This window comes from Cinclus cinclus, chromosome 5 (assembly GCF_963662255.1).
Source record: "Cinclus cinclus chromosome 5, bCinCin1.1, whole genome shotgun sequence".
Taxonomy (NCBI): domain Eukaryota; kingdom Metazoa; phylum Chordata; class Aves; order Passeriformes; family Cinclidae; genus Cinclus; species Cinclus cinclus.
The window spans coordinates 14873668-14889771 of NC_085050.1; the positions used below are offsets into that span (position 1 = coordinate 14873668).

General features: G+C 36.7%; 1 protein-coding gene across 1 annotated transcript; it reads left to right on the forward strand.

Annotated features, from left to right (window-relative positions):
- Positions 1-1586: 1586 nt before the first annotated feature.
- On the forward strand, positions 1587-15857 carry BST1 (bone marrow stromal cell antigen 1). The gene is made up of 9 exons (XM_062493397.1): positions 1587-1931; positions 5591-5720; positions 6748-6883; positions 7364-7446; positions 8046-8122; positions 10732-10824; positions 12309-12395; positions 12782-12841; positions 15743-15857. The coding sequence occupies exons 1-9, from the start codon at positions 1765-1767 to the stop codon at positions 15855-15857; spliced, it is 948 nt and encodes a 315-aa protein (XP_062349381.1). The 5' UTR covers positions 1587-1764.
- Positions 15858-16104: the final 247 nt, after the last annotated feature.

Genomic DNA, 16104 nt, shown 5'->3' on the forward strand with positions numbered 1-16104 from the left:
TTGGAGAAACACTCAGTGTCTGTGTCTATGACTTCTGAACTCATACTGCATGTTTTAAGCAAAAGTTTTAACTATGCAAAAATCAATGACAATTTCTGCATGTTTCTGTATAGTAGATCACATCAGTGATGCTTCTGGTTTCTATTAGACCCTGAAATAACAAAACTTGGTTGAAGCAAAGTTGATAATAATATGTTCAGTGACTTCCACGGACTGTTGTACTCTCTAATCCTGAATCCAAAGTATTGGCTTGAAACCATTTGATTAATGTTCTGTTGCCCTATCAGTATGGACATAGAGAGGTTTGGAAGAGAAATAGGAAGAAAAAGCATTAGAGAAGCATCAGGACTAAAGTACATAATTTTCTGTGTGTCCACCATATCAAGCACAACATTACATATCCATTTCTGAGTAAATCTGACTTTCCTGAAGACTCTGCTGCAGGTAGCAAACTAATTTGCTATCTTTTATCACATTTACAGCAGAAATCCATCATCAGGATTTTACTCAATGATTAGCAAGATTTTTCCCACAGCAAAATCCACCAGCTGAGTACCACTGCATCAACAGAAGCATGACACTACATCAATAAATACACAAAAAATAAAATTATATATTCACTGAAGAAGGAAGGCAGGAAGGAAGGAAGGAAGGAAGGAAGGAAGGAAGGAAGGAAGGAAAAAGAAGAAAGTAAAAGAAAGAAGAAAAGGAAAGGAAGAAGGGAAGGAAGGAAGGAAGAAAGAAAGAAAGAAAGAGAAAGAAAGAAAGAAAGAAAGAGAAAGAAAGAAAGAAAGAAAGAAAGAAAGAAAGAAAGAAAGAAAGAAAGAAAGAAAGAAAGAAAAGGAAAAAAAACCAGCTTGCTCCTCAGAAGCATGTGAGCATATGTGAGTGCATAGACATAATATTTGGAGGTTGATTTTTCTTTTTTTGAAGGGGAAAAAAATGATGTGGTTGTATTTGCAGCAGTGGGTACCAGAGAATATTCTGAAGATTAGATTGATTGGTGCCTTTTGATGTTATAACAGAGTACTTAGGGAAAAGAACCTGGAGGAGAATGACAGCAGAAGTTGAAGACATTTGTTCAGTGCACAGCATATAAATCTTTATGTTTCTCCTTATGATTGATTCATGACTGCAAGGCAGTTTTATTTCACAAAGATATGATCCACATATCATCACACCAAAATGTCACTGTCCAGGGAAGAGATGGAAAAAGACCTGACTAATGTTACCCCTATGTGTGATACAAGATAGCTCAAGGACTTGGATATTTACGCTATCCTTGCTGTAACTGCATCTTTTAGATTTTTTTTTCTTTTTGTGCTTGCAAGCATTTGTTGGTGGTTTAGGAAAGTGTAACACAGCAGTGAGTATTAAGCAAACCAAAGGCATCCTAAGTATTTAAGTGGGAAAGGGTTCTTTCCCTCCATTTACATATACTGTAATTTCTCATATACAGAAATATACTGTAATTCTCTTCAGTTATCACCAGGTGGCCTTAAAAGCCTCATGTTTTTCTGAAGTGGGGAATAGTTTAGACACGAGGAAATGATTTATCCCTGTGCTGCAATCATTCCAGGAAATAGTTAGGTTGTAATTCCCAGCAAGGTTTATTTTTATGTCTTTGTCTTGTGTACTGAGCTGTAGCTAGAACTGAAAATATTAAATGTTAAGACTGCAGGTTTCCATTTAAATTGTGTCATTGAACTCTCCTTTTTTATTTCTTTTTTGTCTTTTAAGAATTTGGATTGTCAAGAATTCATTATGATGAGGCTTCTTTTCCCTCTTTTATTTGTCTCTGTTTTGTGTAAGAACAGCTTCTCAGGAGTGCAGGGAAGGAAGTGGAAAGGTGAAGGTACTACTCAAAACCTGGAAGGCATTGTCATTGGAAGATGCTATAATTATATTAGAATTGTGAATCCTTCTGTTGGGTAAGTTTTGCTTGTTTCTGGATTAGTTTTTATGTTCTGTACAAAATAGTTGTTAATCAGAAGCCTGATGTTATGATTCTAACCATGAAAGTGATCCTTTTGAAGCCAACATGCTTGTAGCTGTCTGGAAACAACAAAATAACTTTGATGAATACCATATTTGAAGTAAAATAGTGTAATTGAGGGAAGACTTTTAATCCTTCAATTCTTTATTTCACATTTTTTGCCCCCCACCCCCCCTTACTTTCTGTAAGGGGAACAACTCACAGACATGACAGGGGTGGGTGTTTTGGAAGTACCAAATCTGGCAGAACTCCAGGGAAGACCAGCTTTGCCTTAACATGCCTGTATGGTACTGAAGGAACCTGTTCAGCTCATCTACCTGAAAAATCAAATAGTAATCAACTGGTCAAGTAGGATTATCTGTGAGCTTTCATTGGTTGTGCTAATTACACAGAACTGGAGGTAAATCACACACTTTGCTAAAATGAGCACTTTTCTGTCTTCCTTGCATTGTAAGGGCTTCAGTAAAAAGGAAGAAAATAAGGACAGTCTCCTGGGGTTCAGCCCTTTATTCTGCCACTAAAATGTTGTCCTAACAGTGTGAAGAGGTATTTGCAGAGGGACCCTGGCTGGGTTCCTGTAGCACTGAATTGCTGTCTTAAAACAGGGTTAGAGGATATTGCAAATATCACCTAATTTCCTGAATTTTTAGCTCATGTTGCAAAAGAGGAGGATAAAGGACTTAAAACAATTTTTTTGCTTTTAACGAAGGCAAAACAATATCTTTCTGCACAATAACACTCTTAACTCATCAGAAGTGTTTTGTTTCATTTTCTTATGAAGGAAAAAGATAACCTAATGCAAATAGCACAGTGCATGAATTTCAGTGGAACAGTTCAAGTTTGGCAAATTTACAAATGTGTCACAAATTAACAAGGAAGGTGGAAGTAAACTTTAAGTGTAGATTTCTGTATTCCTATATAATATATAATGTAAAATATGTGAACCTATGTAGGTAATCTGGTCTTGCAGTAGGCTCTAGATAGGTAGAGCTGCTGCAGGATTTAGCAGATGTCACTTCATTTATATCTGAAGCAGGACATGAATAATAATGTAGAATATGCTAGAAGGAGAAACACAAAGGATAGTTGCTGTAGAAATTTTAATTGTATCGTTAACTGATTTGGACTTTTAGGGATGTAAACACAATATTCTGGAAATAGTTCTGTATGTCTCATGGTTATAATAGTTTTGTGATCTAATGAATTCTGGTTACATTTTCACAACATGATTTTAAAATGGAGATGTTTGAACATTTTCATCAAAATATTCTTGCTCAGGATAGCATGAAGCCAGGCAGGACATTAGTACGACTTTCCTGAATTTATACCAAAAATGGCATTATGAAAAGAAGAGCTACACAACTGATTTTATATAATTTGGGTTTTTTTCTCTTTCCTTTATGTCTATAAGCAAATAATGCAATCCAAACAACATGGAAATTTTATATTGTACAGGTGCAAAACAGATATTCAAATTATTTATAGCCTTTTCTGTTCATTGTCTGCTTCTTAGTTGCCCCCTGGCTAGTTTTTATAGAGTCATGACCACCTGGATAGGTTTTGCTTCTGAATTTATGAGCAGATTTTCTAAAAATACTTTGCTAACTTAAAGGAAGCTAGCAAAACATTCCATTACACTACAACATAATTAAAACATAAAGATGTTTATGGGAATATAGGAAAAAACTTTCCCACTTGTTAAAACAGAATATGCAAAATGGCAGTCAAAAGAGGCATTTTTCAAAATTTTGTGGCCATGTAGAAGTGAGCAATTTGAATTAAGATCATATTTGACATTTCCTAACAGGAGTAGGTGAAATAACACTAATGTTCCTGTAGTGCTTTTCGTCCATACTTGTTTATTTGTAGTATATCGTGGAAGCTTTGAAAGCAATTTTTTTAACTAAATAGTGTGAAATTAATCTGACTTACTAGTGTCTACTACAATTAGAAGGAGCTGTCCTGCACTGCATTCCTTCCCCACCATGTAGTTTCAAAAAATGTTTTTGTCAGCTAAGAAGTTTTAAATATCAGAGCAGAATAGTCCTTTTGATTTACAAGTTGTTCAAACCTGGATGAGAAGTCATGAGAAAACAAAAGTTACATGTGAATTAACCAGAGAATTACTGATGGGTTCAACTGTCAAGGAAGATGTTAAGAGTTCAGTTGATCATAACTCACAAGTACTAATATAAGTGCTTCAAGTAGAAAGCTCTTTAGCAAAATGAGACCTAAGTATATACAAATGTCAGAAGCCAAAGTACAATTTGAAATCAGAAACAGGGTCCAAATTCTCTTATTAATTAAATCTGCTTAAACCTTGAAACTACTGATAAAGGATCATATTGCATCACTGAAAATTTTCAGGTCAAGAGCCATATCTGCTTACAGTATATAGGAAATTTTTACATAGTTGTTGGAAGCATGACCAGAGATTTCTGTAAGAAAATCTGGTCTGCTTCCTGCATAGCTCATCACAAGAGCTCCTTTAAAGGTCTGTGATATCCAGTGTCACAAAGCAGCTTCCTAAAGAACCTGTACCAGCAAAAACCATGCTGTCTATGGATGATACTAAATGAGCAAAACACTGTATGGGTAAAGTTTGGTTTACTTATATCAGGCCTACTGTTGTTCAAGCTAGGGCTTTGCAATGACAGCTACTCATGTTAGGAAGGCTGTATGCACATAACATAATTATTCTGTTGTGCAGTGTTCCTGGCATAGACATTGTCACAGAGTTATGTGGGGAAGGTACTGTGGAAAAGTGGTGAAAGTAGAAATTCCCTTCTTAATTACTCCAGGCAGGCTCAGAGCTGTGACAACTGAGATCCTGAAAGCCCAAAGAGATAGGACAGTTCCATTTGTAGATAGTCTGTCTTGTCCCTCCATGGAGGTTACCATCCCCAAGAGAGAGCTGGCAGAAGGGAGATGTTGGAGTGCACAGCCAAGCATCTTATTTCAGCCCTTGAAGTGTTGAATGTTAACTACATTCTTGTACTGCTTGTAGCTACTGCGCAGTGACAGCATGTGTCCCACACAGCCCCTGGTCACTGTATTCATTCCAGCAAGATAAAACTGCACAGTCCCAGGGCCTAGAAGCAGAAGGCATCTCTTTGTCACAATCCTTATTCTACCATCAAAACTTTTTAGCAACTCATCCTGTGTTTGAATCTGACATTTTAAGAGCAATATTGCATTCCAGCAGTGTTGGATATTTAGCTATAGTTTATTTGAAATGACTTTTTGAATCTGGAATACTGAATTCTTCAGTATTTCTACAGTGCTGGATAGCAAACTCACTATGTATACCATACCTACTAAGATTTTTGTTGAATCATAATGTGGGTCTAATTCCACACTGTAAATGCTGATATTTTCCTTGCTAGTTCTTCCTTATCCGCTGCAGTTATGACTCAGAAGACAAGATCTCTATGCTCTTCCTGAGCTACAGGTTTATAACCACCCTGGCTTCAGTTTTCTACCTTAACCTTATAGGGTTTTTAATTGGGGCATTTGAAGGAGTTGAGAACAAGTATCTTTCTTGCTTGGGTTTGAAAAAACAATTTTGCTATTTGTTTGTTTCAATTATTACAGTGAGAAGAATTGTTCACAGATATGGAAAGCATTTAAAAATGCATTTATTAACAAGGATCCTTGCAGCATTCTGCCTAAGGATTATGAATTATTTATCAACCTCACATTGCACACGATTCCACCTAACAAGGTAATAATGTTTTATGTTAATTGCCCTGTGACATACAACAGATTTTACATGACACACAACAGATTTTACATGACAGAGTTCAAAATCGACAAGTCATTCTGTATCTGACTTGTGAGTCATTCTTCTTGACTGGTCTGTAGTTTATAAACTAGACTCAGACTTGATAGCATGTTTCAATGTGTTTGGCTCCATTTATTTTATGCAGTAACTTCAGCAATGTCTCTTTTCACACTATAGAAATCCCCCATTTTTCCTGCTGTGCTGGGAGCTCTGCCATAGTCCCTGAACTTCCACTTTTACTTTTCCTGAAATTAGGTGCTCTGGCTGCAAATGCTGTGCCTGCTATCATCTTTTGCTTTTACTCCTCACAGCTAAGTCTCATGATAGTGACATGTTAAACACTGAGCAAGCAAAAGCGGAAATGAGAGAGGACATTGTTCTATGCCAGAAAACAGTAAGGGTTTGATGTGCTGACAATTTCAAAGAGCTGTGAAAGTGCAAAAGATTTGTTGTGCTTTAATGAAGTTTTTACTCTAGCACAATTATTCCTCATTTCTAAATGATACAAGCTAAACCAATGATTAGTAAATTCATGAGGAGTTCCACAAATACGGAAATAACATCTAGACATATGATTTTTTTAAACACCATAAACACACATAGCAATGTGAGAGATTTCTAGTTGCATTTTTCTGGCTAATAAATCTTAAAAATATTGCTTTTTTAATCCTTCCCCTAAATCTGTCTACTGAGGCAGGCAAAGGTAGGCCTAACTACATTTAAAGTAGGACTATATCCCTTCTCATCAAACTAGTAGTGTTCCTCAAGTCACTTGTGATCAAAATGTATTCCTCTTAAAAATAAAAACTGTGTTCCTTTAAAGAGACAGGTAAAACTTCTAGCTATTAGCTTGATTTTGAAAGAAATACCAAATATGTTTTAGACTGTTTTCAATACCCCCATATCTCATTGTGTCTGCACGCAAGTAAGTGTTGATACATTTCTTCTCTGTGGTTTTTTTTCCTAGTCTCTTTTCTGGGAAAATAATCAGCAATTAGTCAATAGCTTTGCTGACAGAGGCCGTCGCTACATGTCTCTGGGTGATACTCTGTTTGGCTTCATTGGAGATTTTCTGTACTGGTGTGGGCAGGCAGACAGCCCTGGTAAGACAATGAGTGGTATGTTAAGCATTTATCTGTAAAATCATAACGGAGACCAACTGCTGTGTTCTGGAGAAACTAAATTTGCTCTTACCCCATGAAAAATCAGGGATAGCTTCACTGTCTCATTTTCTCTTGTATCGTGCGAATATTTAACACTGCAGTCAGGGGAGCACTCAGTGACATCTAAATGGTCCTGCAATGGGGATAAACCCCTTTCTCAGTCATCTGAACCTGGAGCTCCCTGCATCCCAGGAACAGAGTTAGAACCATTTCATCTAAATTACTGAATCCTCAGAATGTTAGTGTGTAAATGACAATGGATGGAAAATTACTGAAAAAAATACAACAGCTTTCAGTGCTATGTCAAACGATCTTGTGGGTTCAGTGAGTAATGCACAAAAATATTTAGTTGCTTTCTGACATCACTTTTTATAGTCATTATCATCTCTCTAATAGCACAAATCACATGCCTTCCTACAGGACTGGACTATGAATCCTGCCCCACCACGGTGGAATGTGAAAACAATGCAGTGGAATCTTTCTGGAGGATGGCCTCAATCACTGTAAATATTGTATTAGTGCTGACTTCATACCTCTGCAAGTATGTCCGGCATGGTTCATGAAAACAGTGCTAGTTCAAAGCAGATTTAAGTCTGTAACTCTACTGGATTGTTTCCCCTGATACAAATGAACACTGTTTTAGACTGGCTGGAGTGTTTTAGCAAGAAGAATCTGACATACGCCTTAGCTAATGTATTAAAATTCTGTTAGCTTTGTTAATATAAAGCATATACTAAGCACAGTAAGCACACTGACTGTCTACTGATTACTGGTCCTAAGTGACATTTGACAGCCTTGCTGAAAACACTTTACTCGCATATCAAACTCAACAGAGAATGCCAAAGTGCTTTCTTCTTGTGCTGAAGAAACTACTTTTAAATGTGAGAAAATAGCTTGAGAAGAACCATTGAATTAAACCATGGCCTGTTTGGTTCCTGTCCTTTTCACTGCAGTGACCTGCTAGGGTGCTAGTCTAGTATTATTTTTGCAGTTCTGGTATTCTTCGTGCTAAAATTCTTTCCTTGGTTACTGTTGTTTGCAATAAAATACCAAATTATATGACAAATCTGTGAGATCTGAAAAGCATTTTTATCTATTGCAGTATGCACAGCACAGCTCTGGGGTGATACATGTCTTGCTGAATGGTTCTGCAGATGGAGGAGCTTATCCACAGCCAGGGTAAGAGAACTAACTGACTTCTGTGTAGAATCTGATAACTACAAAAAAGAAAAGTCAATTATTTGGATCTTCTGCTGCACAAAGCATGGGAAGTGAAGCTGAAAGGAGCTTATGCATCAAAGTCTGATGAGTTGTGGGGACAACTGTCAATTGTTCCTAGCTGAAGGAATAATGCATTGTGGATGGAAACAATCCTTTCAGCTCCTACATTTTACAAACTGCTGTGGCAAGCACAGTGAATGTTCTGAAAGCTGCCCTGGAGTCAGCCAATGTACTGTGGCAAAATGTGTATGTCTTCAAAAAGATGAGTGTTAACAAAATTTCCCTTCGGGGATATGTCCAAGTAGAGGATATTGCTACAACAAGTGTAGTTTTTGTGCGGCCTACCAGCAAACTTGGTAAATTCTACAGGGAAGGTATTTCTCTATGACCAAGAGTGGACATAGTTCGAAGTCTATTAAGGTTTCAGAAAGCAAAAAAAAAGTTTGTTGGGAAGGATAATAGCAAAGATGAGCTTCCTCTTCTCCTTAGCTCCTTTTATATTAAGGACAGGGGTATTTTTCCTGATTTAGAGGTGTACCAACATGCAAAAGCTAATCTAAGCTTACATTCAAAATTTAATGTAAAAGTAAACCCTTTAGAACTTCTACTGTGTGTCTGTAGTGACTACTTACCTGTGGTAAAAAATGCATCCTTCTTTACTTCAACTGTCCTGTCCAAGGCAGATCAAAAAATTACATCTTTTAAAAACCCATAGAAGAGATCTTCCTCCTGTGTATTCACCGAGGACTAAAAATGAGCATTGAAAAGGCAGTTTTGTCTCTGAATAGGAGAGAAACAAGAAACATCTTTTCCAAAACACTTCCTAACTACTTACCTCTGTCCCCCAAAATGTCCATCTCTGTACACAGCTTTCAGCTGATCACAAAGACTTATACAGTCTCATTGGGTTGGTCAAGTGGTCAGCTGGGATCAGATCTTCTGCAGATGTTAATGCTTGGCAGCAGGCCAATACCCAGAATCTATTCTGGATTAAAAAAAAAACCCTAAAAGATTGGAAATCATTACACTGCATCTTGCTAAAAGGGTTAGAAATCTGTGACTTTGAAATGCCAGCAGCTCACAAAAATAAGATTCCTTATTTTAGAAATGAATTCCTTATTTCTGTTAATTTACAGTTTCCTTAATTCAAAAACATCTCTTACGAACATTAATTCCACAAGTTTTCCCTAGATTGCCAGTCTGGTGGTATTTTAACCAGTGAAATCACCACTGGAACTCAGCCTGACAAGGAGAAGACAAAGCCAGTTACTCCATCTGTTTTCTTTGCTGTATATCTTCTGGTCCGTTTATAACTGAATTTGTTTGAGAGCTTATGTTTGAAAAAAGCTGGAACTTGAATAATTAATAGCAGAAGATAATCTGAAAGATTTGCCTGTCTTCCTAACCATCTCTCTGGTCTGTTTTCAAGTATTTCAAAGCCCCTTTCAAAGTTTATTCAGTTTTAAAGTTTGTACACTTAAATCATCATTAAGTCATCTGATATAATTTCAGTTAAGATTTACTTCTTATTTCATGGCAAAGTAACTTTTCTCATTCACACAGTATGAATTTAGTTGGAAGTTTTCTTTAATAATAGTGGCCAGTTCGAATATTGATTTTACTGAAGTCAGTTGTACATTGTTCCTCCAGTTTCTGACGCCTCTAAAGATTTCTCCAAATTTGGGAACAAGCTTCTTTTTTTCTGGCAATAATAGATGCATGGCAGAGTAAATGAGTTGGAATCTTTTTTTTTTTTTTTTTTTTTTTTTTTTTATATTTTCAGTATGTGTTGGACAGGCTTGGGTGTCTTGGACAGAAAGGCAAACCAGCTGTTGCTGCTACTGGTCTCTGGTCAGCCACTGCTGTACAAGACTTGACCAGAGGAAGCAACTCTTGGTATCTGTCATCCTGTTCCCCTTCTCCAGAAATTTAAAATAATTTGCTAACTTCATGAACCAGCAGACACTGACAAGCAGTACATGTTCTGTGCTTCCATGGCAGATCCCTGGTAGTTGGCCTGAAGGCACCAGGAGGACAGACCCACATTGTCACTGCTGGTCCCATCCAGGAAGTGGCAACTAACAGTCCCTTCTTCTCCGTGGAGGTCTCAGAACAGTTAAAAGGGTTAAGAGACACTGTAGTGCTGATACAGACGTTTAAGAAGCATGACAGGCAAATAGCAAATTAGAGGAGAGACCTAGGCCTGGACTGGACCAGGCATTCAGCAAGGACACAGCCCTAACATACTTTGTGAGGGAGAAAGAAGCCCTAAAAGATTGGAAATCATTACATTACATCTTGCTAAAAGGGTTAGAAATCTGTGGCTTTGAAATGCCAGCATCTCACAAAAAAAAAAAAAATCAATCTACAGACGTTAAAATCAACCTTTGGATTTCATTTCTTCTTAGATTGGATATTATGAGGAAGTATCAGATGCTTTTTGTTTTGTTTTTTCATTTTTAAAAGTTCATTCTGTTTCACTTTTAGGTGAATTTATTAATGCAGAAGAGGAAAAGACTATTTAATTTTCATGTTCTTTATAGTTCATTTTTTTTTTCTTGAATCAGTTTTTTTGCAGATTATGAAATACCTAACCTCCAGAAGGGCAAAATTTCACAAATTGTCATTTGGGTTGTGGATGATATTGAAGGACCAGATACGTAAGTTATGTCTTTAAAAAAAAAAAATGTTTCTCCCTTTTGGACCTGTCTTTAAAATTTCATCTTATCTTTCTGTTTAATTATATTTGCATGCTACTTAAAGCAAAATATTTTATATGCTTTCATAAACACAGAAGACACAGCATGCCATTGCCAGAGAGTATAGAAATACCAACATTAGAGAAAATATAAATAAATTCTAATATTAGATCTGGAGCCGAATCTTGGTTAGATGTGTGTGTGAATCTCAGACCCTGAATGAGGATTGATCATGAACAGTTTTATTAAGAGTCAGTCTGAATTTCAGATTAAGTGCTAATGCATAATATTTCTTTTGCCTTGTCATATGCATTCTTTTCATTTTCACCTATCCTAACTGCTTGAAAATTTGTAGAAGCAGAGAAATACCAACAGGCAGCTCTTTTTCTCTCAATAATTAATCCAGTAATAACATGTAGGTTTTAAAAGTGTCTAATATTTCTGGTAATGTAATTAAAGCAAACAAACAAATAAGTAATAAACAGATATAACAAAACTGATCAGTCAAAACATAATAGTCTGTTGTGTATTTTACCACAATGCTGTGGAGTCTACATAGCATAGTTCAGATTAGCATTTCTCAGCCTCTCTCTCTAAATCAAAGAATCATACCTTCTGGGAGGGAAAAAACATACAGCTCATCTTTGCAAAAGTTGTCCTTTTTACAAAGAAAAGCTAAACAAACACTGGATGTTAATTTGTGTTTCAGTAAATGGATGTATGGGGATAATTGTATATATTTATTAATTGATTTCTACAGTTACTTTGTCAGTCTCCATATGATTTCTTTAGTCATGGGTATTTACTGACCCACAGATAAGTAGCACTGGACTTAGTACTTTATTGGTACTTTGTTGGTGCCAGTTTAGAGGTCTCAGTAGGTTCTGTGAACTTTCTTGTATTAATTGGACTGCAAATTAAAAAAACAGTGCTCGAAACAGGTGTGTGTTTAGGATTGTTTCTGAGTTTTTTCTTTCTGTGTTTTTCTGTTATTCAACTTTTGAGCGAAAACAAGCTTCCAACAACAAGTATAGTTCTCATTGAATATAACAAACTTGTTCTGTAAAGACAGATAGTATCAACTATCGCTGCCTAAATACTTGCCAAAGAATATTACAAACAGAACACTTAGTATTTTACAAAATTGTCTCGATCTTTTTCTGTCTAGTCAAATATTAATCATGGGATTATTGGTGAATAGAATCTGAAAATGCTACACTGGCTGAAGCTAATCTTTCAGACTCTGTAAACCAAGGATAATTTGTGAAACAACAGTAATGTAAGCAAATGAAGTGTAGATAGCAATGTACACCATTCTTCTGGAGGTGTTATGGAATACAGAAGAGGCAAAGTAATAGGGATTTACTTTACTAATTTCATCAAGTTCAGTGAAAAGAAATTATATAACAAAATATTTGCAATAATACTGAAATCCTTCCTCACAGAGATTCCTGTGGAATTCATAGTGTAAAGATATTAGAAACCAGGCTGAAAACTCTTGGTTATGATGTCACTTGCACTGACAATAACAAGTAAGTGAAAACTTTTTATTAATATGCTTTATTTGCAGAAGTACCTTATCTGTTTTGATTCTGACTTCTTCTTTTGATTCTTCACTACTGAAGTGCCATTAATGTCGTGTCTTCAGGAGGGACTGATATGTTGAAGGGAACACAGAAGATGGCCTCATGTACTTGGATTTAAAATCTAAACAACAGTTAAAGAACACTACTGAATGTCTGCAGAATTACCAGTTATTCACAATAGGTTTCACAGCTCTAGTCGTTCCCATAGATTGTAAGATAAATTTAATGAAGGGAAGATTTAAACGTGATAGTACTATGAATTTGTTTCACTTTTTCATTTTTTTTTTCCTCAGTTGTCTGCCTGAAAGGTGCTAAATAAAGTATTTTCACAGGTCTGTAATGTTCTTACTCTGCGTGGATTACCCTGATGATTCTAAGTGTGCCCTTGCATCGTAAGTAAAAGAAGTTCAACCTATCCTCAGTGTTGTTACAACTGAATAAATTATGCAGTCAACAATTCAACAGATCCCACCTCTACCACCTGTTATATATTCCCCATATGTAATACAGAGTGGTCTTGAATTTGTTACATATTGTGGGTTGAGTTAGCAGTTTCTATTCACAAATTGTGCACAGCTGTCTGTGAGCACCTGCCGTTCAAAATTAGGTGTTAATGGGTTCTCATTGATCACACAGCAACACTCATTATTGATGATGTGAAGTTTGTACATATCACTGTTCTGATATAAAATCTATTACAAATTTGAACTTGCTTTCATTAATATGATTTCTTGACTAATCAAAGTATAGATTAAATGTCAAAAGATCTATAGAACATTTCTCCAGCTTCTGGAATTTTCAGTTCTAAATTTTGGGGAAGTTTCCTTTTAATCTTCCGTTTTTTGTGAAACTTAATCTCTATATTTTAATGTATTTACCTTGGGCTAGAGAGTTATCTACAAAGAATGCAGATTACATCCAAGGCATAAGTTCTTAATTAGCAAGCATTGCTCCCAATTTCCCTACTTAGCTATATTCATCTATATTGTATAAGGAGCATTAAATTAATTTATTATGTATTTCAGTGAATTTACAGTAAAGATTACTGTTTGGAGTTCTGAATATATTTCTTAATCTATATGCTGTTGCATATACAGGTACACATAAGATACTTGAACATCTGAATGGGAACTTATTCACTGTTTTAACTGTTGTTACATTCTTTTTATGGACAATCCATGCTTTATTTCTTACTGTCCTTTCTTCCCTATTCAAGCACATGCAAATTTTTGTTTGTTAATACCTGTGTGATATTGCAATGATAACTTGCTATGAAAGTCCTGATTTGCTGTCCCTGATTATGGCAGCAGAGAGGTGCAACTCCAGCTTCCCTGCCTCTGGGAGGGGCTGTAGTGCTTCACACAGTACAGAAAAAGAGGTGGATAACACCTTCTGTAACATAGGTCCAGTTTTTGGCACACACTTATAGAGAAAGTGAATATTCCCAGTTCTTGCTGGCCACTGAAAACTTTTACTCAACTTGCCATGCAACATTTATTCTCACATGCAAATTATATCCTAGCACCAGCATATGTTATGAAAATGGTGAGTTTATAGCTACCACTGTTAGCTCCAGACTTCTTCTGGGCAGTAGATAACAGAACAGACTTCCTGTTAGGGCTTTGATTGGTTAAAAAATGCCACTTGCACAGTGGATTAAAATAGTGTTTCCTTGTTCTGCCACTGAATGGTAAGGCTTTTGTTCACATATCAAATGAAAATACAGTTATCCCCTTCAAAATAACAGCTGTGAACATAGTGACAATATTAACAAACTGGAAGAAAAAGCACTTTGGAAAATATAATATTGTATTGAGCTCTTAACAGAAGATTATTTTCCTCTCCCATATTTTAAATAATTTTCCTTAAAGTTTTGTGATGTGGTATGTTATTCAGCTGAGGAAACCTGGATGAGAAGGTTTTTGGAAACCATTAATGTGTTTCTCCTTTCAGCTAAGGGATGAGCATGCAGTTCTGCAGTATTGCCACATGGCGTTTGCAGTGTGTAAGCAGGGGAGCAGCCGCCCCTTCCTTTCCATCCACGTCAGTACTCATGAGCACTGTATTCCATCCTGTATGCATGGCACTGTAATAAGTTTGATTAATTTCTTATATATCCCAAATCACAATAGAGCTTCCCAATCTGAATGCAAAACTATCCCTGCCTCTCCCTGAGATCTTAATAGCTTAAATACTTCAAGCCAATGAATACTTACATTCTTCACAAAATCACTTAATTCTCTGCAGTTAATAACACCACCTCCATAGAAACTAGCTGCCTTTTCTGAAGGAGTCTTAAGCAGATGCATATAAATGATTTTACTGTTATCTTCTTAGATAGTGTGGATGGATCCCTGTTCTGTGATGGGGGAACACGGGGGTGGTTTGGTCAGTAGGGGTGTCACTATTTGGAGGGTGTATCTGTTAGGAAAAGTTTGGTTTGCAGAGTAGCTGCTGTCAGTGTTCATATTTCCATAATAGACAGTGAAACAGGCATGCAGGCTCTGATGCATCTCCTTTGACAAGGGTTATTTGCTATTATAAGGCTGATAGCTGCCCTCTCAGCTTCCAGAGAATAATGTCCTGAGCCTAAAAACATCAGAGGTGGACAAGCGACTTTTTATGTCAGCCCAACTCCCATTACATTGGCACAGCAATGAGAGAGCTGGGTCGAGGTAGCAGAAGGATGGCCTAGAAGATGCTGTAATGTACATGGGGCTTCTTGCCTGGTGGTAGTGCCCCTTAACTCCTCTCCAGACTTGAATTGTGTTCCTGATGAGTCCAACTTGGACTTCGGCTTGTAAACGTGTTAGAAAAAAAACCTCGTGAGTAAAAAATACCCACTAGATGGCAGAGGTGGCTTACAAATATAAGCAGGAAGGAAGGCAGATGCAAGCTGTTGGTGGTATGTATTACTTGCATTATTGAAATGTCAGGGAGACATAGAAGTGAATCTGGACACTATTGCACTAAGTGCTGTGAAAATACAGACCACTGCTCTCTAGAAGATCACTATAAAATCACAAGCATGAGGCCAGAGACAGCCAATGGGTGTGGAGGGACAAGAAGGCTCTGGTGTAAAGGTAGAAAGAAGAGTTCCTAGGGATTTGCAAAGATACTCTGTTTACAGAATCATGACAGCCAAAGGGAATCTGTTGGCAGGCTCATATAAAGAAACTTCTAGCTTAGCACTTGGGCCACAAACTTCACCCTTAGCAACAACCCCCTTATATTTAAAAGAATCCTAACTCAGCTTTGTGCTGTGAACATCCTGTTTGTTTTCTCTTCTTCAGATCTGCACCAGCAGCACAAAGAGGACCTATATCTACAGACAGAGGAGGCAGCTGGAACAAGCTCATATTTGTTTCTTTTGCAGGCTTTTTGTTCAGATTTGCCTTAGTCTACTAAGTTAACCAACTGAATCCATATCCTCTCTTTGCCTTAGCTAGATATAAATTTGGCTTCAGCTAATTTCTAACAGTAGTTTCACCCTACTTTTGGGACTGGCAAACCTGCATATTAAAACCCTGCATACTAGATACTGGCTTATTTTAGTATCAAAAATTATCCCACTGCTGCTAGAAAGCCTCACCTTTAATTTTCTTTTCTTTTTCTAGAAGAAGTTAATTGCTATTTCCTCTTATCTTTATTCTCC

Coding starts and splice junctions, on each gene's coding strand:
- BST1 (XM_062493397.1), top strand. CDS start 1,765: ATGATGAGGCTTCTTTTCCCTCTTTTATTTGTCTCTGTTTTGTGTAAG. Junction 1,932..5,590: donor ATTGTGAATCCTTCTGTTGG/GTAAGTTTTGCT, acceptor CAATTATTACAG/TGAGAAGAATTGTTCACAGA. Junction 6,884..7,363: donor TGGGCAGGCAGACAGCCCTG/GTAAGACAATGA, acceptor GCCTTCCTACAG/GACTGGACTATGAATCCTGC.